Source organism: Triturus cristatus, chromosome 11, assembly GCF_964204655.1.
Source record: "Triturus cristatus chromosome 11, aTriCri1.1, whole genome shotgun sequence".
Lineage (NCBI taxonomy): Eukaryota > Metazoa > Chordata > Amphibia > Caudata > Salamandridae > Triturus > Triturus cristatus.
In genome coordinates this window covers 1,118,027,262-1,118,051,618 of record NC_140594.1, presented here as the reverse complement: position 1 = coordinate 1,118,051,618, position 24,357 = coordinate 1,118,027,262, and the positions used below count along the sequence as shown (strand labels likewise).

General features: G+C 40.9%; 1 protein-coding gene across 1 annotated transcript in view; it reads right to left on the bottom strand.

The window, feature by feature from the left end:
* Positions 1–20,183, bottom strand: part of LOC146786142 (cytochrome P450 2J4-like) — a 45,204-nt gene extending 25,021 nt beyond the window's left edge. The window contains exons 1-4 of the mRNA XM_085633166.1: positions 20,142–20,183; positions 10,112–10,291; positions 5,437–5,603; positions 3,997–4,145 (exon numbers count right to left, since the gene is read on the bottom strand). Of these exons, the coding sequence (XP_085489292.1) occupies positions 3,997–4,145; positions 5,437–5,603; positions 10,112–10,282 (487 nt within the window). The 5' untranslated portion in view covers positions 10,283–10,291; positions 20,142–20,183. The remainder of the gene's footprint in view (positions 1–3,996; positions 4,146–5,436; positions 5,604–10,111; positions 10,292–20,141) is intronic.
* Between the last annotated feature and the right edge of the window lie 4,174 nt (positions 20,184–24,357).

The window sequence follows — 24,357 nt, the reverse complement described above, 5'->3', positions numbered from 1 at the left end:
TTGGATGTACATGTTTTACTGAGAATGTCAGACTTCATTCTCACATGACTGAGAAAGATAATGTGAATTTACAGAAAATATGCTCTCAGTTTAGCTTATAGATCACCTTCCAAACCTCTGTGGGAAAAGCATGAGAAAATAGTTTTCTCTAAAACATGGTTCATGATATCACAGCAGAAGGCTTTTCCACATGGTAAAATCACCTTAGAACACACCACAATTCCTTAAATGAGTATGGTACCATCAACAAATGATTTATAATGTAACTAAAGTCTTAAAACCTTCTATTAACTGCAATGCGTTTTAATGAGGTGCTATCATGTATATTGGTCCCAAGATGGCTGCCAACACTTCTTGGATGAAGTGCTGACAGCCAATCAGATCTCAGGATGAGATGTGTGGTTAGGCTCCGCCCAGATATATATATGATTTTACTTTTGATTTTCTCAGGAACTACTGAACAGATTGACTCCATATATGCAAAAGGCACATCCCTGAGCTGAGGACTACCTCTTTGCCAAATTTCAAGTAATTCTGTTCAACCGTTCGGGCTGTACCTTGGACTAAAGGTCCCTATGGAAAATTGCATGGGGAAAACACGTTTTGGGACCCCCCTTTTTTCTCAGCCCCCGCTTGGCAAATCCCCCCGAGACTTTCAGGGTAGGAGCGGAGAGGAGCGCCCCACCTATTTTGAAAATTTCGCGAGGATTCGTCAACCGGCGCCAAAGTTATTCCAAATAGAATGTTGCGGATTTCCTATGGAAACACGGTCCTAACTATAACTATCTACTGGCGACCGCCAGTAGATTATATATATATATATATATATATATATATATATATATATATATATATATATATATATATATATATATATATATATATATATATATATATATTCACTGAAAAAAACTACACATTAACATTTCAAACTATGAAAAACACTGAAATTCACCAGTTATAGTTAACAGCGCTAACCATAACTTGCACCCCACGATGCCCTGTTTATGACCTCACATCTGGAACAACATCATTGATGACAATTCAATTTGAGTGTGCTAGTTTGTTTTACAATTTAGATAGTGGTGGGTAACTACCATATTACTTTTCTACCAAATTGTGTACAGCTTAGGGCCAGCTAATCGGTAAAGTGTATACAAAATGCAAGTACTCCTAATGCACCATAGCTGTGTAGAGGTATTGAACACATTATAAATGTTTGTATTCAAGAGTAAATCAATTTGCAAGTCCTGGTTGACTTGTATTCATTATGCTCCACACAACCTTTTGGTTCTGCAGAAAATGTTTCCAACAGGAGAAAGATTCTACTTAGTAGATACTAACTTTTGTAAAAAGCCTTGAGTTATTATAGAGAATCGTGTCAGCATGATAAATTGTACTTAACATAGAAGAGTGTGTGCACCGAATACTAAGCTATGCACATGTGCTTGTTTTGCTTCAGAAGATGGGCTATTTGTAAAGTTTTCAACACAGTATGAAGGCAGCAGGTAGTATGATCTTTAGCACCTTCAGATCTTAGTTACTTTTAGAAAATAGTGTATTTTTAGACAATTGTTACATAGAATGTACACTGTTCTTAGTAGATTCTTTGAATACCCTGTGGTGTATTTCTCATGAGAATGTCACTGTTTGCAAACATTGGGGTATAGAATGAACTCTTTCCATAGAGTAAACACTGTTTACAGTATTTGGTTCTCTACTGATCTCAACTTCATTTCTTATAGTAAGTTCGTTGAGTCTCAGGATTTTGATGCAGACAAAAGCTGTCTGCAGTAGGGCATTCTTTTTTAAATTAATACTTGCTATTTTATCTTTCTCTGAACAGTTGTATACAGATTGAAGATCGTACTCAGTGAGAGTTTGCCATATATATGTTGATGATTGGTAATGTGAACTATGCTACCAGTAAAGTATATGCTATATGGTCAATGTTGCACATAATGCTTGTTATCAACACCTAAGGCAGTTGTTTCTGTGTTGGTCGTTATGATGCCAGATCTTCTCCTGAACTATTTTGTATTTATTGTCAGACCTCTAATGTATATAACAATATGCGGGAAAACAAAGCTTGGATGATGTCATCAGTGAGGTTACCATGGATGCCATCAATGATTTCATTTTAAAGGCCATCAGTGATGTCATAAATGATGTCATAGAACATGTCATGAATGATGTCATATGTGAGGTCATAAGCAGTGCATGGCGGGGGTGCAAGTTATAGTTAGCTCTGCTAACTATAACTGATGAATTTTAGTGTTTTATTTTAGTTCAAAATTTTAATGTTGTCACTTACAAATTCACCTAACAATAACATTACGTTAACCTTTGCTTTTTTCAGTATATTTCTAAGGTTTGTTAAAAAAGAAAATACAGATACATTTATCGCACCTAACTATAATGTTGCCCTTGTTTTTTTTGGTGCATTTCTAGGATTTTCTAAACATATCGTAATACTTAATTACCAAACGTAAATGCAAGACCTGCCAGGCCCTGCAGCCAACCCTATGCCGTTGGCCATGAGAAGCGAGTGGTTGGCCATAGGGCTTGGCCATTTGTTTTTTAATTAAATGGCAGAGTGGCAGTGCAGCTTCCCTCACTGAGTTGTTGTCGGCCCCGTGGACCCATCCCCTTGGCCACTCATTTAATTAAGGGGAGTGGGCACACATGGCCCCCTCCTTCGGCCAATTTGTGCATGGCGTTGGTGAAAGTTATAGTTAGCTCTGCTAATTATAGCTGGTGAATTTTTGTGTTTTTTTTAAGTTCAAAGCGTTAAGGCTGTCACTATCCTATTTACTTAACTATAACATTAGTTTATCCTTTGCTTTTTTCAGTGAATTCCTAAGTTTAAAAAAAAAAAATCTTTCTATCAAACCTAACTATAAGGTTACTTTAATCTTTGTTTTTTTCAGCGAATTTATAGGTTTAAAAAAAAATTAAAGTAATACTTTATTACCATATTTAATTAATGAAAGGTGGGTGCCTTCATGCCTACCCATGGAACCCACCATATACTTGTTGGAGGCCACAGGGGGAGCCCAAGGGCCCCCACAGCCCCAGCCCCAGTCGGCTCCCCCCATGCAGCGGCACTGCTCCCACCCGGAGGGAGCAGCTCCTAATGCTGCTCCCTCCTGGTGGGAGCAATAGTTTGATCTGTTTTCCTATCCACAGGACAGTATTTTTAAAGTTCCTGTCAGCTGGATAAAGACTTTGTGTTTGCTGCCGCTTGGTGGGAGTTAAAAAAATGCTCCTGCCAAGCAGTAGCAGACACCTTTCCCACACCGGTGTAGGCAAGGAAACCACTATCTCCTGGAGGGTGGTCTCCCGGGACATTGTCAATAAGCTGGCTCCCAGGGGATGGGGTCCCTAGGTCTATTAATGGCACAGGGAGGGGTGCCGCGTGGCCAGACAGCCCTCTCCCCTTTATTATTGAAATTATCCCTGGGGAATGGGTCCCTCTTGACCTCTGGAGGATCGGGGAGGATGGCCACACGATCCCCCTTTCCTTCCATGCAAATATAGGCCCTGGGAATGCTATGTGACTTGTTCCAATGTGAATTTCAACTGGACTGATAACAGCCTGGTTTCCTTGGCCACTGTATCTTGTTCTGATTACAACGGCCATGTTGAAAGATAAATGGTGCCCACGTGCTATTGCTCTTCTTTAGTTCTTGCCTTCAGTTTGTGTATCTTCACTTAACTTTCTGTTAGAATCTGTTAATGTGGATGATTGTTGCTTTAAATGTATGGAACTAATCAAAATGTTCACTTGTATCCTAACCCATAAAGTTGATTTGTATGCTGGTTGTATGATATAGGTACTGTTTATTTAAAGCGTTTAGAGATTCCTTCAGGTCTGATTTGTGCTATATAAAAAAAATACATAAATAAATTGTGATACCTTAAACTGAATGAGCCCAATATGGGGATCAGGTGTTTAATATCATGGAAGTGGCACCTGGGCCTGATACCATTTACCTTTCTTTGTTGCTAAGAACTCCACCAAGCTCTGGGCCTCCTCCTGGATTCGCGCTTTTAGATTTTTCTTCCCAAGTCCTAGATTCCTCAGAGTTGTCAGGCCAAAGCATCTCTGCTGCGTCCAGGTGTGTCCAGTGGAAAAGAAAAATCTCCTACTTAAACAATTGTATATTAGGTTTTAGTTAATTATATCTTCAACGTAAAATATGTATTTAATTTTTCAACCTGGCTAAATAGTGCTTTGGTCCTCGCTGCTAACATAATGCCTGTACAAGTAGAGGAATTCTGTGCAAAAGACTGCAAGGGTGACTTATTTTTGAGCTACAAATATCAGTCTCTCTCTCTCTCTCTGCCACTCATTCAGCTCTTGCTGCTTCCTTTACTAACTGCAGAAAATACATTTTGAAGATAGAGTCGCTGACACACTGTGGGATCTATAATTATCTTCCTCCCATCCACATCCAGGAGCCCTATATCAGCAGCACAGGACACACAGTACATTCACTATGTTTTTGTTAAATAGATAGAATGATAGCTCTTAGATTTTGATTGTTGCACATGTACGTCCACAACACTGTGCAGGGATACTCTATTTCAAAGAGAATCTCAGTGCCAGGATACCCTCCTGGGTGGTAGTGCCCTCTACAAATCTGCATACCATAATAGTGTGCATAGGTAGGTTTGTCGGGTAACACCAGTGCAGCCTCCTGTCAGTAGCACACACTTCAGAGCCTAGACAGAGAGAGCACAGAACTGTATCCCATTGCAGAGGGAAGGCTGCTGAGAAGGCTTCCCGACAGCCAGGTCACTACACACACTGTGCCACTGTGGCGACAACACTGTATTGTGTGACTAATGCACAGCATTCACTGGCTGCCCACCCTGAAAGTCCTAGTTCTTCATCGTCTGTGCTAATATTGCTCGATAGTCTGTTCGTTCGTCTGTCCAGCCATTCATCCATCCAACCACTTACACAATGGCTACACAATTCACAAAGGTTCACTCCATGAGTAGGAATAGGTTAAGAGTAAGTCGCACAACCCAACAAGGAAATCCGTTTATATCCGGTCAGTGAGTCTTTACAGCAGTCATGAATATCTACACTCAGCTTGTATTTCATCCATTCATAACCCAATCAGTAGCACTTCCTGATCTCTGACCCCTGTCTGTTTTTTAATACTCTGAAAAGCTGGCTGAATGGCTTATTGAGTTACACCTTTGACCCAATAAAATACTGTGCAGATCACACATTCAAACACTTGCATGCTCTTGTTCCTGCATCTTCTTGTTCTTCAAGGTTGGTAAATTGAGTGCCATTAAATTGGATCATAATATCTCATATTATTCACAGAGCTTAGAAATGATTGAAGTGCGGCATGAAGCACTATATAAAAACAAGTTATTTGCTACTTAATTATGCTGTTGTGAAGCGAGAGCTACCTACCCCTGCCCTTTGACAGCTCCTGAAAAGTTGGGATTGCAGGGCGTCCAACAAGCTCTTCAGAGTGGGAGATTAGACCATCTCTTAAAGCCTGGTATCCATTCAACACAACCACTGGCTTCGGCCCCAGCCACAGAGTGAACACGTTCCCATAGGTCTTGGCCAGCTGGGGGTGGAAAGTAATCATGGAACAATTTAATGGAACAGCAAACAAGAGGAAATCAAGTACTTACCCTGCCAAATACATATCTGATCTCTTGGGGGAGGGTAGCTATTATGCCTTTCAGACTCTGGGCAGCCTGGGCAAGGCATGTTACCTACGTAAAACTTATGTTACTCTATGTAGGGTAGTGAAACTGGCCTACCATCCAGGAAGATAGTGGCTCACGCAAACCTTGCTCCTTCCTAGGCATTATTTAGCTTCTGAGAAATTAAGGTGCTGTTAGCCAATCATCATATTTGAAATTGCCTTAACTAAGTAGTATAAATGATTAAGTGTAAAACAACCAAGTTTAAAGGTGCACAGCTTACAGTTCATGCATGCATGGGGACATGATCGGATCCAAATGACTGTCCTAAACTGAACTCCCTTCTCTTTTTTACTTTGCACATTGCAAATCTCCCATTACACACTGTGGATCAAAATCAGTGTCCTCCACCTTTCAAGGATGGAATTATCTACATCATTAATAATGGGGTGTACATCTATCAACAATAATTTTATTTTAGAAATATCTTTTGGTGTCCAATTGCCAAAGAGTTTTCTGTGAGTAGTTGTGTCTTAATCCAGGCCTAGGCATTTTTTATCCATGTATTTTCGGGAGTAAAATGCATACCAATGAAAGAAGCTGTGTAAATCACAAATTCTCTAGCCTGCATTAAACGTTGGTCTTAATGGGAGCTACCCACACACATTAATTTCTGTCACATGGTCCAGACTCTTTTGTAAATCCTCTCATACACCTGTTTGAAGACTTTGCTCTGGAAATAGCATACAGGAGTTTCTTGAAGTGCTGGTCCTCTCACATTAAGTTCACTAGACTGCCTAAAAGAATGACAGTGCCACATCCATGCACTGTCACTTACTGTCCCGGGTAAACCTTGTTTGTCTTAAGGTTCAAGTGCTACATAACTACACAGTAGGCAATTACCAGGCACTTGGTATACACAAAATGTCTTGTGGGAACTATGAAGATAGACGTGCCGCAGCTACATGCTCTGCACTAGCAACGTTTTCATCCTGTCTTTGGATAGGAAAGAATATTTCATGTATGATTATAATGGAAATGGCCACTAACGCGCAATACTCAACATTATACAAATCACCTGCAGAAAAAAGAACACTATTTTGACCACCCCACTGGTATTGGCTTCTTTATGTTATTATGTTTGCTTGTGTGGCGGGGCAATGTGTGCTTTACAGGATCAATGTGGACATCACCATGGTCATTTGATGGGCAACATAGAAACAGGCATAGCAATGTGTGCTTAACTGTGGCAATGTGGAAGCTGGTGTGATAATGCTTGCTGTCTGGGGCGTACTTAAAAACTAACTTATTGCACATTTTGAGTAGCTTGAGGGTAAATCTCCTGCCTGAGCATGGAAAACCTGTAATCTCTACCACCAACTCTAACACTAAAAGCAGCTCTTTCTAGGAATAGCACCTCCCCTGTCTGAGTAGCATCACTGCACTTTGAGCAACTGTGGCCCATTTGAGCCCCGGCATTTACAAGTTGACTGACACTGAATATCACCCACCAGAGCCCAGCAATATGTAAGAAGCACAGTGTACTATCTGAGCAACAGATACATCATGGATTTACCCAGACATTTGATGGCAGCACAAGGCATAGAATGTGGCGTTGCAGAAATAACCAACCGATTTAGATGGGTTAATAACTAACAGATCAGCAATAATATTACATGCATCAGGCACCGCGTTTCCTGTGGCAGAGGTGTCTGTGTATTTAGTATTTAGTGTTTTGCTTCTGTATGTATTTTCTGACAGGTACAAACATGATCTGCTGCAGACAATCCCGAGCATGGCACTGAGGCAGACCTGGCTGTAAGGATGCACAGATTGCATCCTGAATCTGACTGCTCCTGAGGGCTAAGGCCCATCTATTTGCCTCAGCCCTCTTTGCTTATGTTAAAATCATGAGCACTTCACACTTGGACAGTTACACTGGTAAAGGGAGTCTGGCCTAATGGAATATACACCCCTACAGTGTTGGTGTTAAAGAATCACATGGCAAAAGTAAGAGGGGCATGTGAGCAGGGACATATAAAGTGGTCACATAGAATAGGCAGCTGTTTGTCTTGAACCAACATCAATAGGAAACCATTGACTAATGAGTCCCTGAGGAAACCCCATGGCTGAACCTTCACACCTCAGTGCAACGTTGGATGAGGTGTCCTCTTACTCTGCTAATGAACTGACCCACTCTTGATTTACAAGGGGGAGCAACACTCAGTGCCAGAAAGCACTAGCTAACAACCAAGACCCTCGGTTTTCTTGAACAGAGCCTGTCAGAAGCCATCATTGAGAGTTTCACTGAGATAACTTTGTGGCAAATGGTGAGTGCAGTTGAGTTTAGGAAAATGTTATACTTGGTGCACTAAAAACTGCACCTCAGGAACCGTTTCTGAACCTTTGCACCTGAGAACATACCCCTAAGAACCATCAACATACTAACTAGTCTGGGTGCTCACTTACTACTCTCTGAGGGCACAGAGAGGCCCAGTGGAACCAGCGATCAGTGAACTCCTCTGGGTCTTGTAATAAGTTGGTTTATTTTTAAAGTATAAAAAAAACAAAATAAGGTGAAACAGAGCATTGGCAAGCTATCAAAATCCTTTGTCAACTTGAAAACAGCTTTACGAGTTTGAGGCGATTTTGTAGTTAAACTGGGCATCGACTAGTTTAGGGAAAGACCTACAAATGCACCCATAGGAAGCCATACAGCATTAAAAGTATCGTTATAATTGAGCAACATTATTTTGGTGGATGGAAGAGCAGTAGAAGAAACATTCAGCTCGAAAGGTTTGTGTGCGTATGTTTATGTGATTGAGTTGTTTGTATCTATCTATCTATCTATCTATCTATCTATCTATCTATCTATCTATCTATCTATCTATCTATCTGTCTGTCTGTCTGTCTGTCTGTCTGTCTGTCTGTCTGTCTGTCTGTCTGTCTGTCTGTCTGTCTGTCTGTCTGTCTGTCTGTCTGTCTGTCTGTCTGTCTCTCTCTCTATCTATCTATCTATCTATCTATCTATCTATCTATCTATCTATCTATCTATCTATCTATCTATCTATCTATCTATCTATCTATCTATCTATCTATCTATCTATCTATCTATCTATCTATCTATCTATTTATCTATCTATCTATCTATCTATCTATCTATCTATCTATCTATCTATCTATCTATCTATCTATCTATCTATCTATCTATCTATCTATCTATCTATCTATCTTTGTGTATATATAAACACATCTCTTTTCCTGGGCTCCTGTCCAGTGCTTAAAATTTATGCCACAGGACCAGATGACTCATTAATATTGTTAAGGGCCTATTACATTTAAATTGACCCCTTGGGTACAAATAAGGAATAACTGTTGTGGGTATTTTTAAAGAAAAGTGGACCACAGACATATTAATAAGATAATGTGAATATTCTCCAGTTAGTCTTTTACATAACACACTGGGTTATCACCTCTATGGTGGATGATTTTCTGTTTGTCACTATCCTTTTATTATTTGACCTCTCCAAAGAGCGTGCAAATGAACTGGAAAGAGAACAGTCTCTCTGGGCTCCGCTCAAGTGTTTGGTGGCAGTGCCAGAGGTCCTGACTGCTCAAGGGTGTCCATTTGCCTTGTTAAATGCATTTTAAGTTTAAATTACTCTTTAGACTAAGTTTAAATTACTCTTTAGACACAAACATAGAGTGTTGATTGTGGATGTTTTAAGGTAAATTACTTTGTGCAAGAACATTGTACTTGAAAGCAGAATGTGAAATTAGCTCAAATGACAGCATATGGATGAATATGTCAGAGCTTTATTCCAAACAGACCTCCTCCATCAGCTTTCCTCATCACCGACTGACTACCTGTCGAACATTGCCTCCACATTCCATTACATCACATTCTTGAACATAAATCTTCCAGGACATTACACGTCTTTCTTTTTTTTTAAATCCACAAAACAGAGAGACCACCATACTACTAAAATATATAAAACAATATATTACGTGCAACAAAAACTACATTTTCTGTTTTTTAATTTTTGAACATATTCTTTCAGATAGTTGGCGTTGTAACTTTTTCCAGCACTCCAGCTTCTTCCATTACTTTCTTGATGATTTTCATCATTTAAGTTTCCCATCCTCGACAAATGGTATTCCTCCTTTTGCTTCAGTCATCTAAGAATATCATCAACCTTTCAAAAACATACATATTTGTAATAGCTAATCTGTTTCTAAATGTGGTCAAATACAAATTCTAGCCTTTCATGAGCCACTGTGATAGAGCAACCCACCTGCAAATTGTTCTTATGCCCAAGTATCAGTGTGTGTCTGTGTAAAGAGCACTATAAACTATACATTCAGCTGGGAAGCATTTGCACACTCATTAGAAGTAACAACCACCTTGTAACCAAGTCTACAATACCTGCATGAGGACCTCGTGGTGCAGCCCAAATTTCAGGGTCCAGAGATTTCCAATGATGGGCAGCGGAGTCGGTCCAGGAGGGTATCTTCTCCTCAACCACTGAAGCTTGAAGTAATGTCCAATGAAGAGAGTAAGAAACAGAGCAATCAACAGCTCGGTGATTGACAGCATGGTAGGTGCCTGTGAGGAACTTTGATTTTTGATCGTGATCGAATCGACCCGCCATTTTGTGCTCCACCGCCATTTTATGTTGCCCGCACTCAGGCAGCACGGCGAACAAAGTCATTTCTGCATTTCTGCTTTTTCTGCAATATTGTGTCGAAATGAACCCTCTGCCTCTGTTTACGAAGCTGGTGTTTGGACTGGCCGAGTACACTAATCCTCGTCTGGTTTCCTTAATCCCTGTCTCAACTATCTGTTGGTTCACACTATTCTTTTCTGACTTTATCTTATCGTCTGCCCTTCGCTGTCCTCTGCTCGTATTCTCTCGTTTCACAACTGTCCTCCAAAACACACAAAGGTGTCTTGCCATCTGCAAGCCAGTTACAAATCCTTTAATACATTAACCTGAGGGGAGGGGTAACAAACACAGTTGGAGGAGAGGTTGTCCCGAGTTACATGATATCTTGTTTTCCAACTCTCCCTATTGGTTCTGGTTTATTTTCTGACTTTTCTTACTGGCTCTCTCTGTATGTTTTAGGTGTGTTCTTGGTTAATGTATATGTTACCTATATACTATAAAAGACTGTGCGCCACAGAGTGAAGTGGCAGTCTCCTGAGAACCTACCTTGTGTACTTCTGGGATAACTGTACTAGCTGCAGCTAAATAAATCTGATCTTTTACCCCTGACAGAGTGTCCCGTGTCTCTGTGAAGCTGAGCAGGAGAACCCCGGAGATTAAGGCGTACCCTGCGCCGCCAGGCCCATAAGGTTCTGGCTCTTCAAATGCCGCCCAACGTGGGGCGGTTTCAGTGGTAGTGGTTCTGCCTGAAGGTCGTGAGGAACCCCGCAAGAAAATTCTGGAGGAATCGCGAGCCACGTTCAGCGACCCCTGTATGTCGAAGTGGTCCGAAAGTCTTTTGCAGCGTGTTTACTCCTTCCTGACGGCTACTGAAGACTACTGCCCTGACTGCTGCCCTGCCTTTGCCCTTTCTTTGATGATGTATGGTAAGGCGAGACGATAGACGGGCCTCTGTCGGTGTAAGAAGACGTCCTTAGTTAAGTATCTTCGTGGGTCGCGCCCACAATTTTTGTCCTTTGTTCTTTGTTTAGTCCTTAGATTCGGATATTGCAATAGCCGAAGCCGAGGGGTAAGTGCATTTGTGCTGCGTAACCATAGTTTACCCCCTTGAAGTTTGTGAACAGTCAGGTAAATTCACGAGAATGCCTGGTCTGACTAAGTTTGGAAAATGTTGTTGCTTTGGTTGTAATAGGGATTCCCGACTTGAGGATTCTTGTCCGATTCCTTCGGTTGGAACTCCCAAATATGAGCTCTATTCTAAACATGGTATTGGCCCCATTGCCTTTAACGAGACATGGACCCGATATACAAAGAAAGATGGAGTTTTAAAGTGGCCAGAAAATGGTAGTTTCGAGCCTGAAGTGCTAGATAATTTGGAAACAGCGTTATTTAAAAGAAAAGTCCGGCCGGCAATGTTTGACTCTTTACGCCTTTGGCGTAAGGAAGCCAAACAGAGAGAAATTAAACAAACTAAACGAGATAGGAAAGCACAGGGTATGACAATTATACAGGCTGCCCAACAATTTAAAGATGATGAAATTAATAATGCGATGGAAATTTCAGAAAGACAGCATTGTACGGCAATAGATAAATGCTATCCAGTGTTGCCTGTTTCCCCTTCCGATAATAAGAAAGACATAAAAGAAGATCCCCTGATGTCTCATTTATTAAGATTGCCTCCGCCCTATGTACAAGGTGCTAATGCACCTCAGTTGTTACAGCCTGTTCAGCCGCTAGCAGTACCTCCGCCTGCTCCGGCTCTCCCGAATTTGCCCCTTCCAGTATTACCGCCCTTACCAGCTTTGCCCTCAACTTCTTCTTTGCCCTTATCTTCTGAAGATCGATCTCCTACGCCTTCTGCTCCTCCGGCAGTTGCTGGTTCTCCTTCTGTTAGTTCGCCTAATACCTTGTCCCCTATTCTTATGTCCAATTCTCCGTCTGTACGTAAGCGGCTCACAGACACTGTCACTGGTATTTTATCTCCTTTCATTGAAGCTTTAAATGTGTCTCCGGCTTTTGCTCGAAGACAATCTCGTAGTCAGCTTCCAGATTTCGAAGAACGAGAAAAGTTAAACTCTCTCGCACGTAAATGGATCGAGAGAGGTTCACAACATAGTGTGCCCGATATAATGTCCACCTTTTCACAATTGAATGCGCCTACGCAAAGATATGTTTTTAATATAATGTGTGACACCCTTGCTAAAGAGTGGGAAGATATGAATTTGAGTTCGGTTCCACAGGGTCTGTTAGATGTTCAGGCTGATTTTGATAAAGGTTTTATTGTGGGTTCTAAGGTTGAGAAAGCTGTTAGGACACTTATTACCTTTAGAACTTTATTGTCCTCACAGACTTTCCTTGATTCCGATCCGTCGGTTAGACTGACACTGAAAAATTATCCTATGAGAGAGGTTCCCCCAGTGTGGAAGGAAGCGGTTGCAGCACAAGGTGCTAATCCGGCTGTTCCTGCTCACTTCCAATGAATATGGGTACATGTTCCCTGGAAGAGATCTGAAGTATTAGCACTAAAACAGTCTCTGCCAGATCCACGTAAAAATCCTACAGGTTATTATAAAGAATTATCACAAACTGTTGATGCTTGTATTATGAATCTAGCTGATATCGACATGTTGATGGGAAATGTAGTTCCACAGGCGTTATGGGCTAAAATTCGTAAAGAAGATCATGTTCAAGAGTTGGGTGGTGGTTGGAATGCTATAATTGCCGCAGATGCAGCACAAGTAGGTGGTGCCAAACCTGATGCCTTGATTACGGAACTCCCCGGTAGAATCATTACATTAATGAAAACAATGATGCCTGCCCTGAGAGTAAATTGGGATAAACTGGCAGCATGCAAACAAAAGAAAGATGAGAGTGTCTCCGATTTCTTCACTCGTTTTGAGGAGACGTTCATTGATCATAGTGGTCAAGATATGGCTATAGAGGGTGGCCAGCGACTATTTGTAGACCTATTTGTATTTAATTTGCTTCCCGAGCTGTCACACAAATTAAAAGACTCCTAAAGTTCATGGGCCGTTTCTTCTTCTGCTCAAATATTGGCTACTGCACAATAATATGAAAACAGAGATAAAGAAGAAAAAGAAAAACAAGAGAAAAAGACGAAAGAATTAAAAACGAAGGTTCTCTTACAACAAGCTTATCCTCCTCGTTATGCTCAGCCCCAGATTCAACAGCCTCCGCAGTTTCAGAGGCTGTATCAAAAACCTGAGCCATATATTCCGCGACCTTTGTTAGGTCCTAATCAATGTGCCTATTGTAGAGAGGAAGGTCATTTTAAGAATAGTTGTCCGGTTTTATTGCAGCGCAATGGAGCACTATCTGCTCCACGAGGTCGTGGTGGCCTCCAGTCAACAAATAGAGGTAGAGGTCGAGGTATGTTGACTCAAGAACAGCGTTCCCTTCCTCCTTCGAGTTCCTTGAACTACTTTGATCAGCAGAATGTTAGATCCACACAGTACTATAATGAAGATCATTATATTGAAGGTGAAGATGAAAGTCTTCATGCTAACTAGGACAGCCATGGACAAAGTAAGGGAGTTGTGTCGATTCCAGTAGATCAGAATGGACCTTATGTTAATGTTACTACAATGGGTGTTTCAGAGCCATTCCTTTTAGATACTGGTGCGACGAGAAGTTCTATCATTCATTCTAAACTCCCTGGGGAACCTTTGTCTGGCTTAACGAATGTATCTGTAGGGTTTTCTGGCACCCCTGTTCGTAATCCGGTCTCTAGCCCTTTGTCTATTTCAATTGGTCCTTATGATTTGGAAGCTCCGCTTCTTTTGACGAATGGTTGTGGTGAAAATATGTTAGGTTTAGACTTGTTGAAAAGAATGTATGATACGATATATTGTTCTCCTTCTGGTGTACATCTCACTCTAGGACAGAAACTGATGTCTCCAATGTATCTGTCTAAAGATCAATTTCCACCTGAACTGCTTTCTCTCCCTACAACGCTTTGGGCCACAGGTCCGAATGATGTGGGTTGTCTTGAGATTCCACCGTATGTTGTGACTCTCAAACCGAATGCTGAATTGCCACGTATTCCACAGTATAGAATTTCCACTGAAGGTGAAAAAGCGCTTTTGGGAATCATTCATGATTTGATTCAGAAGGGTGTGGTTGAAGAAACGAGAGGAAACATATGTAACAGTCCGATTCTTCCTGTTCTTAAACGCACTGATCCTTCTCAACCTCCTGTTTACCGTTTTGTAATTGATCTTCGAGAGGTAAACAAAATTGTTGTACCACAGTTTCCGGTGGTCCCAGATATCACTGCTCTGTTGACAATGATACCCTCCACGGCAACTTGGTTTTCAGTTATCCATTTAAAGAATGCCTTTTTTAGTATTCCCATTGCAGAAGAGAGTAGGGATATTTTTGGCTTCTCTCTTGGAGGCCGAAGCTTTCGGTTCAAACGCGCACCACAAGGCTATTGTGAGAGTCCCTCTATCTACAGTCAAGCTTTAAAATATCATCTTGATGCATTTCATTTACCGTCCGGTGCTGCTCTTATCCAATACATGGACGATCTGTTAATCGCTGCTGATTCAGAAGACATCTGCAAAGATGTGACTGTTGCACTGTTGCGACACCTGTTTGATCTGAATCACAAGGTATCACCTTCCAAACTACAATATGTCTGTCGAGAGGTTACCTATTTGGGTCATCTCTTGTCAAAGGAGGGAAGGCGATTAACACCAGAACGAATCCAAGCAATTGCTAAAATGTCTATGCCATCCACACAAAGAGAGGTACATGCCTTTCTGGGCATTACTTCCTATTGTAGGCAGTGGATACCGAACTTTTCTTTGTTGGCCAAACCTCTGTTGGCACTTACTCTGAAAGATACACCTCAGCCCCTTCCATGGACTAATGAATGTCAGAAGAGTTATTCTGACTTACGTAATGCCTTATGCTCTGCTCCTGTGTTGGGAACTCCTGATTACAGTAAGCCTTTCACGCTTTATGTCCATGAGAGAGAGGGTTGTGCATTGTCAGTTTTAACACAGCGTTTTGGAGACAAACAGCGACCATGTGCTTATTTCTCAGCTACGTTAGATCCAGTAGCTAAAGCGTTGCCTAGTTGTCTTAGAGCAACAGCAGCAGCAGCAATTTCTATTCGACAGTCTGCTGGAGTGGTGTTAGATAACACTCTTATTGTTATGGTACCACATGCAGTGGATACCTTGCTGAACAGAACAAAAACACAACATTTGACTAGTGCTCGTTTGTCTGAATATGAGCTAACGCTTTTAGCTAGTCACGTACACATAAAACGATGTAACACTTTGAATCCAGCTACATTGTTACCTTTAGCAGAAGAGAATGGTGTTCAAGAACAGCATGATTGTTACCTCCGTACTGAGGAGGAAACAAAAGGAAGGATTGACTTGAGAGATACACCGCTAGAAAATCCGGATGGAATTCTATGGGTGGATGGTTCTTGTTTCAAACTTCCAAATGGAGATACAGTATCAGCTTATGCTGTTACTACTTTACATACAGTTGTGGAAACAGCACGCATTAGACACAATTCAGCTCAAGCAGCAGAATTAATAGCTTTAACGAGAGCATGTGTGTTGTCAAAAGGGAAGAGAGTGAATGTGTATACTGACAATCAGTATGCATTTGGGGTAGCGTTTAATTTTGGACGCCTTTGGAAAGAAAGGGGATTCCTTACTTCACACGGCACCAAAATACAACATGGTGAGTTAGTGACAAACCTTCTTGAGTCACTTGCTTTACCTGCTCAAATAGCGATTGTGAAGTGTAGTGCACACAAAAAGATTACAGATGATATTGGCCGAGGAAATGCATTTGCAGATGAGGTAGCGAAAAAGACAGCGAGAGATGTGACGAGTCGAATGTATGTTGCAGATCCCGCAAATTGGGTCAAAGAGAGAGGAATGTACGAGGATACAGTGGAAAGCATAAACGCGATTCAGAAAGAGGCTACAGAGAAAGAATTAAGAGAGTGGAAGGAAAGTACAGGAAGGTTAGATGAGATGGGATGTTGGGTTGAATTGTCTGAACATTAACGTTGGCTGTTACCAGACGCTTATGTACTACCAGTAGTTACTATGGCACATGGTCCAGCTCACCTAAGTACAAAAGGCATATGCAAGCTTTTGGCTCCAGTATGGCAAAATGAAGGAATCCCGAAATGTGCAGAAAACGTAGTAAAACATTGAATTGTCTGCCTAATGTATAATCCAGGAAAGGGAACCCCAACTCCAGCAGGTCACTTTGCTCCTCCGACATATCCATTTGAAGTATTACAAATTGATTATATTCATATGGAAAGGTGTAATAACTTCAAATATGTTCTGGTGGTAGTTTGCGCTTTTTCAAGATGGATTGAGGCTTACCCCTTAAAGGACAATACAGCTTTATCAACTGCTAAAATTCTACTAAAAGAATTCTTCCCCAGGTTTGGTTTGCCGCGCATTGTCTGGAGTGACAATGGGAGCGAATTTGTGGGTCAGGTTATGCAGAAAGTTTGTGCGGGACTTGGCATAAAGCAAAAGATTCATGCGGCAAACCATCCACAGTCAGCGTGTTTAGTAGAGTGCTACAATGGTATATTGAAACTTAAAATAGCGAAAGTACAGGCTAGTACAGGATTAAATTGGCCTGATGCTCTACCACTAGCTCTTCTATCCACCAGAACAGCAGTACATTCTCGTTTGGGACTTAGCCCTTACGAAGTGGTTTTTGGGCGCCCAGCTAACATATGGGGAGTCCCTCGCCCTAAGAAATACTCAGACCTGCCATATCCTATGTTGGTTGATTACTTACATGACCTGACAACTAAATTGCGTGTTCTCCATCAACAGGTTCAGAGTACTCTGCTGGAGGCTTCCACAGACCCTGGTCATACCATCCAGCCAGGTGACTGGGTCTGTATAAAGAACTTCCAGAGGACGAAAAATCTGGAGCCCAGGTGGAGGGAACCTCGGTTGGTCCTCCTTACTACAAGAACAGCAGTGAAAGTCGAAGGAAAGAAAAACTGGATTCACGGTGTGCATTGTAAGAAAGTGCCGTTGCCTCTACCCTTTGATCAGTGGGTGCGTAAGGGTATCAGAGACTCGGAGAGTGAAAAAGTTCCACGTTTTATACCTTTCAGTGACGCACACCTGAAAGGAACATTGTCAGAAAAAGAGGATGATGACATTCTACAGGAAGCAATACCATTGCATCGTCGTTTAAACACTACAAACCCACGAACATTGTTTCAGGAACAAACTGTCCCAAACAAGGAAAGATATAACCTAAGATCTCGACTAAACAAGAACACTTAAGATTTTTTCCCTCCTATGTAGTCTTTTGTCTCGGTTGCAGGGTCACGGTAGGAGTCTTAGTCACAACCTGAGTGGTGGCAATAGGTCTGCAGGACTTGCAGTGTCATAGGACGGCAGACAATCGTGACTTAAGTGATTGAGGAAGATTGCCGTGAGCATCCATTTAGAAAGATGGAAGCTACATTTGGCGTGAGAGAGAAGAAGGATAAGATGAAAGATAATCATTATAAAATAATGTATAGTCGTTGTGGTATTGCTTTATGCATAATTATATTATTGTGTATTCTTTTAGCGTGTATTGGTTGGATTGTTTATGCTCTGCAGCAAAAAGTTGTCCCTACTATTTCTACCTCTGCGTCTTCCTCTTCTACTGCTTCTCCGCATCTATTTCATACACTTTCCAATCATGAAGTCATTAGACGAACTGAATATTATAATAATTCGTTTATTCAACTTTTACATCAACACCAATTAGTGATAAATACAACCAACTGCTGGGTATGTGGACTTATGCCACATACCACAGAAAAAGGGATGCCATATTTGGTTCTTCCATTCTCCTATGAGGGTTCTGCTTGGGCTTACTTCGTTATATTCTCTAATGCTTATCAAAGTAAATTTAGGCGACCTGTTGGCTCATATATTGGTGGTCCAGATTTTAGCCATAGTTCATTGATAAAGGGTATGGTGGCTATGGCTAAAATCATGGAAAATAGTAAAATCTCTATTGATGAAAGAAACGCCTATACCAATTGGAACGTCACGCATTATATTACTAGTCTTAATGACAAAGTTAAACAGAGAAAGTCATCACCAATATGGACTATACCCCATCAGGGCAATTTCTGTCTACAAATAAATGACCGGTCTGCTAACACCGAACGCAGAAATAGCTGTTCTCACACATATATCTTCTCTTCTCAGAATTCACCGCCATTAGTACCGTCCCAGGGCATGTATTTTATCTGCCACGATAGGGCTTATACGTGGTGCCGACTGGTTTCTCCGGCACTTGCTATATAGCTTTTCTTCTTCCCCCTACATATACTGCTTCTGCAAGTCATCATCGAAACAGGTATGGCAGAGGGATTATTGATTCAAAAGACACAGCAGGACAAGAGGGAGGAGATTTCCTTAAAGGATTTCTTCCTTTTTGGGGTCCTATGGCCAATAGCAGAAATATAAGGCAACTGGTTCGGGAGCCTTGAGTAATATCACGGCAGAACTGCAAGCGGATCGTCTTATGACTTTACAGAACCGTGTTGCCTTAGACTTTATTCTTGCAGATCGCGGTGGAGTATGTAGATTGATCGGGTCAAGTTGCTGTGTTTTCATACCTGATGACGCTCCGACAGTATACCAAGCCATTTCTAAGTTACATATAATCTCCGAGTCTATTCATCAAGATGAAGGAGATTGGTCAGTATTGGAATGGTTTGGGGGACTACTGTCCAAATGGGGCTGGAAGATATTGACGTTCCTTGGAGTAATATTAGCCATCATATTCTCTTGTTGCTTATGTATGCATTGAGGGCCCGCTATCTGCGACCTCTGTGCTACCATGTGTATCCCTACACCCAAAACACAAAGAACAGAGAATATTAGAATGATGCTACAGCAACAGCTCGATGACCTCATGGCCATCGACATTTACTCAGATTGACGTGAGTCAATGTATCTTGCCTTAGTTCTGGCAAAAGGAGGGCCTGAGAAACTTCGATTTTTGATCGTGATCGAATCGACCCGCCATTTTGTGCTCCACCGCCATTTTATGTTGCCCTCACTCAGGCAGCACGGCGAACGAAGTCATTTCTGCATTTCTGCTTTTTCTGCAACATTGTGTCGAAATGAACCCTCTGCCTCTGTTTACGAAGCTGGTGTTTGGACTGGCCGAGTACACTAATCCTCGTCTGGTTTCCTTAATCCCTGTCTCAACTATCTGTTGGTTCACACTATTCTTTTCTGACTTTATTTTATCGTCTGGCCTTCGCTGTCCTCTGCTCGTATTCTCTCGTTTCACAACTGTCCTCCAAAACACACAAAGGTGTCTCGCCATCTGCAAGCCAGTTACAAATCCTTTAATACATTAACCTGAGGGGAGGGGTAACAAACACAGTTGGAGGAGAGGTTTTCCCGAGTTACATGATATCTTGTTTTCCAACTCTCCCTATTGGTTCTGGTTTATTTTCTGACTTTTCTTACTGGCTCTCTCTGTATGTTTTAGGTGTGTTCTTGGTTAATGTATACGTTACCTATATACTATAAAAGACTGTGTGCCACAGAGTGAAGTGGCAGTCTCCTGAGAACCTACCTTGTGTACTTCTGGGATAACTGTACTAGCTGCAGCTAAATAAATCTGATCTTTTACGCCTGACAGAGTGTCTCGTGTCTGTGAAGCTGAGCAGGAGAACCCCGGAGATTAAGGCGTACCCTGCGCCGCCAGGCCCATAAGGTTCTGGTTCTGCACCTGGCTCTGCTTCTAGCAGATCTCCTAAACAGTGGAATTTAAAATTTACTCAGCACTATTCTTGTCTTAGTATAATTTATTCCTAGTTCTTTATGAATCCTATATCTATTTCTCTAGCTGATCCTGTCCTCTTTTCTCTTTCATTATCTCTTTCTCTCTCTCTCTTCCTTTTTCTCTCTTTCTCCCCCTATGTACACTGAGTCTATAGCATGTCTTTACCTGACCTGAATGTCTGTTTCCCTTTCTTCCCTTTTTCTGCCATCCTTTTATTTAACTCAATTTCACCTCCTTTCTCTTCCTTTATCTACTTTCACTTCCTTTTTTCTTATTGCCTTTCCTCCTTTATGTCCAGCCTTAATATCTATCTTCTTCAGTATGTATGCATCTCTCTCCTCCTTTCGATTTCTGTAAAAGTCACCTTCTCACTCGCATTCTTTTTCACGTTCTCTCCCCTTTTATACTTTGTCTAAGAACCACAGAGGAGGCGTATATTCTCAAAGTGTACAAGATAAGAGATTGTTGTTTGTGTAACATGCTTGCTTATCACCTGCAAGTTTGAATATTTGCTTTTTCATCAGTACCCTGCTGTTGTTTGACCTCTTGTAGGTGCCTGCAAATGAACTGCCAATAAACACATCTCTTTTCCTGGGATCCTGTCCAGTGCTTGGAATTTATGCCACAGGACCTGATGACTCATTTATATTCTAAATTGACCCCTCTGGTACAAATAATTTATAATTATTGTGGGTATTTTTAAAGAAAAAAGTGACCACAGACAAGTTAATAAGATAATGTGAATATTCTCCAGTCAGTCTTTTGTATAACACACCGGGTTATCACCTCTATGGTGGATCATTTTCTGTTTGTCACTATCCTTTTATTATTTGACCTCTCCAAAGGGCGTGCAAATGAACTGGCAACAAAACAGTCTCTCTGGGCTCCGCTCAAGTGTTTGGTGGCTGTGCCAGAGGTCCTGACTGCTCAAGGGTATCTGTGTGCCTTGTTAAATGCATTTTAAGTTTAAATGACTCTTTAGACACAAACATAGAGTGTTGATTGTGGATGTTTTAAGGTAAATTACTTTGCGCAAGCAACATTGTCCTTGAAAGCAGAATGTGAAATTAGCTCAAATGACAGCATATGGATAAATATGTCAGAGCTTTATTCCAAACAGACCTCATTCACCAGCTTTCCTCATCAACCGACTGACTACCTGTCGAAAATTGCCTCTACATTCCATTAGATCACATTGTTGAGCATAAGTCTTCCATGTCTTCCCCTTTTATTTTATGCACAAAACAGAGATACCATCATACTACTAAAATATATAAAACAATATAATACGTGCAACAAAAACGTCTTTTTCTTTTTAATTTTTTTTAAAATATATTCTTTCAGATAGTTGAGGTTCTGACGATTTCTACTACTCCAGCTTCTTCCATTGCTTTCTTGATGATTTTCATCATTTAAATTTCCAATCTTCGACAAAGGCATTTCCTCCTTTTGCTTCGTTCGTTCAAGAATATCATCAACTTTTCCAAAACATACATTTTTGTAATGGCTATCTGTCTCTAAACTCGATTTACCATAACAGAAACCCCACATAGGGATTTCCTATTTATCACAACCGCTTGGTTTTACATCTAACATTTCCAGATTATTACATTCTCTATACAAACATTTGTAGTTTTTCTCAGATATTATTGTCAATTGTGAACATGAGTTGAAGAACATTCTTTCATTCACACTAACAGCTTCACACAGGTTGCCAAATACGCTGCGCCACAATTGTAAAATAACTTGACTGCAACTTTCATTGTCTTGATACGGTTTTTTAACCTATATGAATGACCTGCATAAAATTATATGTTTTCTGCATTTGTTACAAATACTCTTTTGGGCAGGGCAATCTCTGAAACTGGCCATGTGTCCTTGCTGGACATACCTATAGCATGTTCTCTTAATCGTTCTGTCACTCTTTCTGCTTCTCATTTACTTCACACCCTTCAAAGCATTAACATGTGCTTCTGCTTTCTCACTTGAATTATTCTTTACCTCCGACATGCTCCAATCTTTTAAATGTCACTAATACTTCACACAAAGATGGCTCATCTTTTAGCCAAAGTTCCTCCCTTAACTCCTCCTCCTCCCAGTTGAAGCTGGTGCTGTGGGTTCAACAGATGCAGGCCCAGTCCTTTTCACCCAGACAAGAGGGCAGCGGGTCAGCACGGCAGTGTAGCAGTCATTCAGAGCAACGGTCTCCAGAGCGGCAGTCCTTTCATCTGCACAGCAGTCCTTCTTTCTGGCAGAGTATACACAGGTCCTGAAGTGTACTGAAGAGTTTGTGTTTGGGATCCCATATTTATACCTGGGCCTTCCTTACGAAGTTGGAGAAGTTTCTAGAGGTTTCCCTTTGAAGTGCACAGGCCTTCTGCATTCCCTGTCCTTGCTCCAGACTAGCTACAGGGGGTATGCAGCCCTTTGTGTGGAGGTAGGATACAGCCTATTTAAATATAAGTAGAACTATGCCCAGCTTAGCCATCCCATCCTGTCAGTGATGGGCCATCCAGACACACCTAAAGCCTCTATTGCGAGTGGCTGACTTAAAGGAATACACAATTCCCAACTGTCAGCTACACCCAGTCATGTGACCCAGAGATATGCTGCAAGCACTAAATGGCTAAGGCAGGAAAATGCCAACTTTCTAAAAGTTCCATTTTCAAATTTGCAATTTAAAATCCAATTTTATCATTACAAAGTATTTTTCATCACAATTTCAAAGACACCAATCATGAACTGTTTACCTGCTCCCATTTGAAAATTATCACGTATTAGATGTAATATTAGTTAACTTCAATGTTAGCCAACGGGAGAGGTAGACCTTCACTCGGAGTCCAATGGTTGCCCACGGAAGGAAAGTTGAATGCCACGCTAAAAACATCGCGAAAAAATGAAAAGAAAGGAAAAAGAAACACTTGACTCAACTGGAGTTTTATTTCGAGTTTGGGCAACAGCACAGTATTCAAAATTGGTATTTATTGTGGCAGTCCATAGGTACCTTTTAGAATCATGGTTCATTGGTTGAACATATGAAATGGAGCTCTTTTAATGTTGTGTCCTGGGGAGAACCCTTAAAGAAATGCGCCAAAGTTTGAAACGCATTGCCAGCTTCTTTTTTCAACCAAATAAGTGTTCAATACATGGGTTACCACTGTTTGCTCACAACTAAGAATTGTTGAAAAGTGCAGAAAGGAATATTTCATGTGAGTACAGTAGGGTCACTATTTGGCGACTGCTCCTGCTAAGAATATTTGAATTTTCCCTAGTTAGGTAGTAGTCAGGGGCATCATGGTATTCTTGCAGATGTAACTGTACAGAACCTGAGCTTACAAAATCTTTTTTTTTGTTACGTTTGGAGTATATGTTTTATTTATCTGTAATGTAATTTACATGTTTGTCTGTATATGTTTTTTGGTTTTTGAAATCTTGTGATTCCTGTATATGGTGAAAAAACAATGAAATTCTAAATAAACAATTAAGTTTTCAATAAGTTACTCAAAAAAACATACTTTGTACAAAATAAAAAATTTTTTTTTTTACAATCAATCATAGAAATGTATTTGTGTGATGAGAAAATTAATGGGTGATTGAATTATAATCAGTATTTGCATTGTTTCTGATATGTTGTATTTATGGCACAGCCTTACTGACTTAAGGCTAAACTCTTTCTTGGTATGTGACTTTATAAAAGAGTCATTTTCAAAATTGCATTATAAAATCCAACTTCACCAAGACAGAGGATTTTTCATTACAATTCCAAAGACACCAACCATAAAATGGTTACCTGCTCACATTTGGGAATTTTTACGTATTAAATGTAATATTGTTACTCCTATCTTAGCCTATGGGAGAGGTATGCCTTGCAGTAGTGAAAAACAAATGTAAGGGCCTTTCACTACCAGAACACGTAAAACTAAAAAGCACATGTCCCACGTTTTAGATACATTGTACCCTGACCTCTGGGCTGGCCAATGCCTAGTTGCGACTTACATGCAATAAAAAGAAAGGTTTTGGCCTGGTAAAAGGTCTCCTTTGCCAAGTCGACAACACAGTTTAAAACTGCAGGACACAGGCTGTAGTGGAAGCACTGAGATATGGTTAAAGGGCTACTTAAGTGGGTAGGACAATTAGTGCAGAAAGACCACTAGTAGCATTT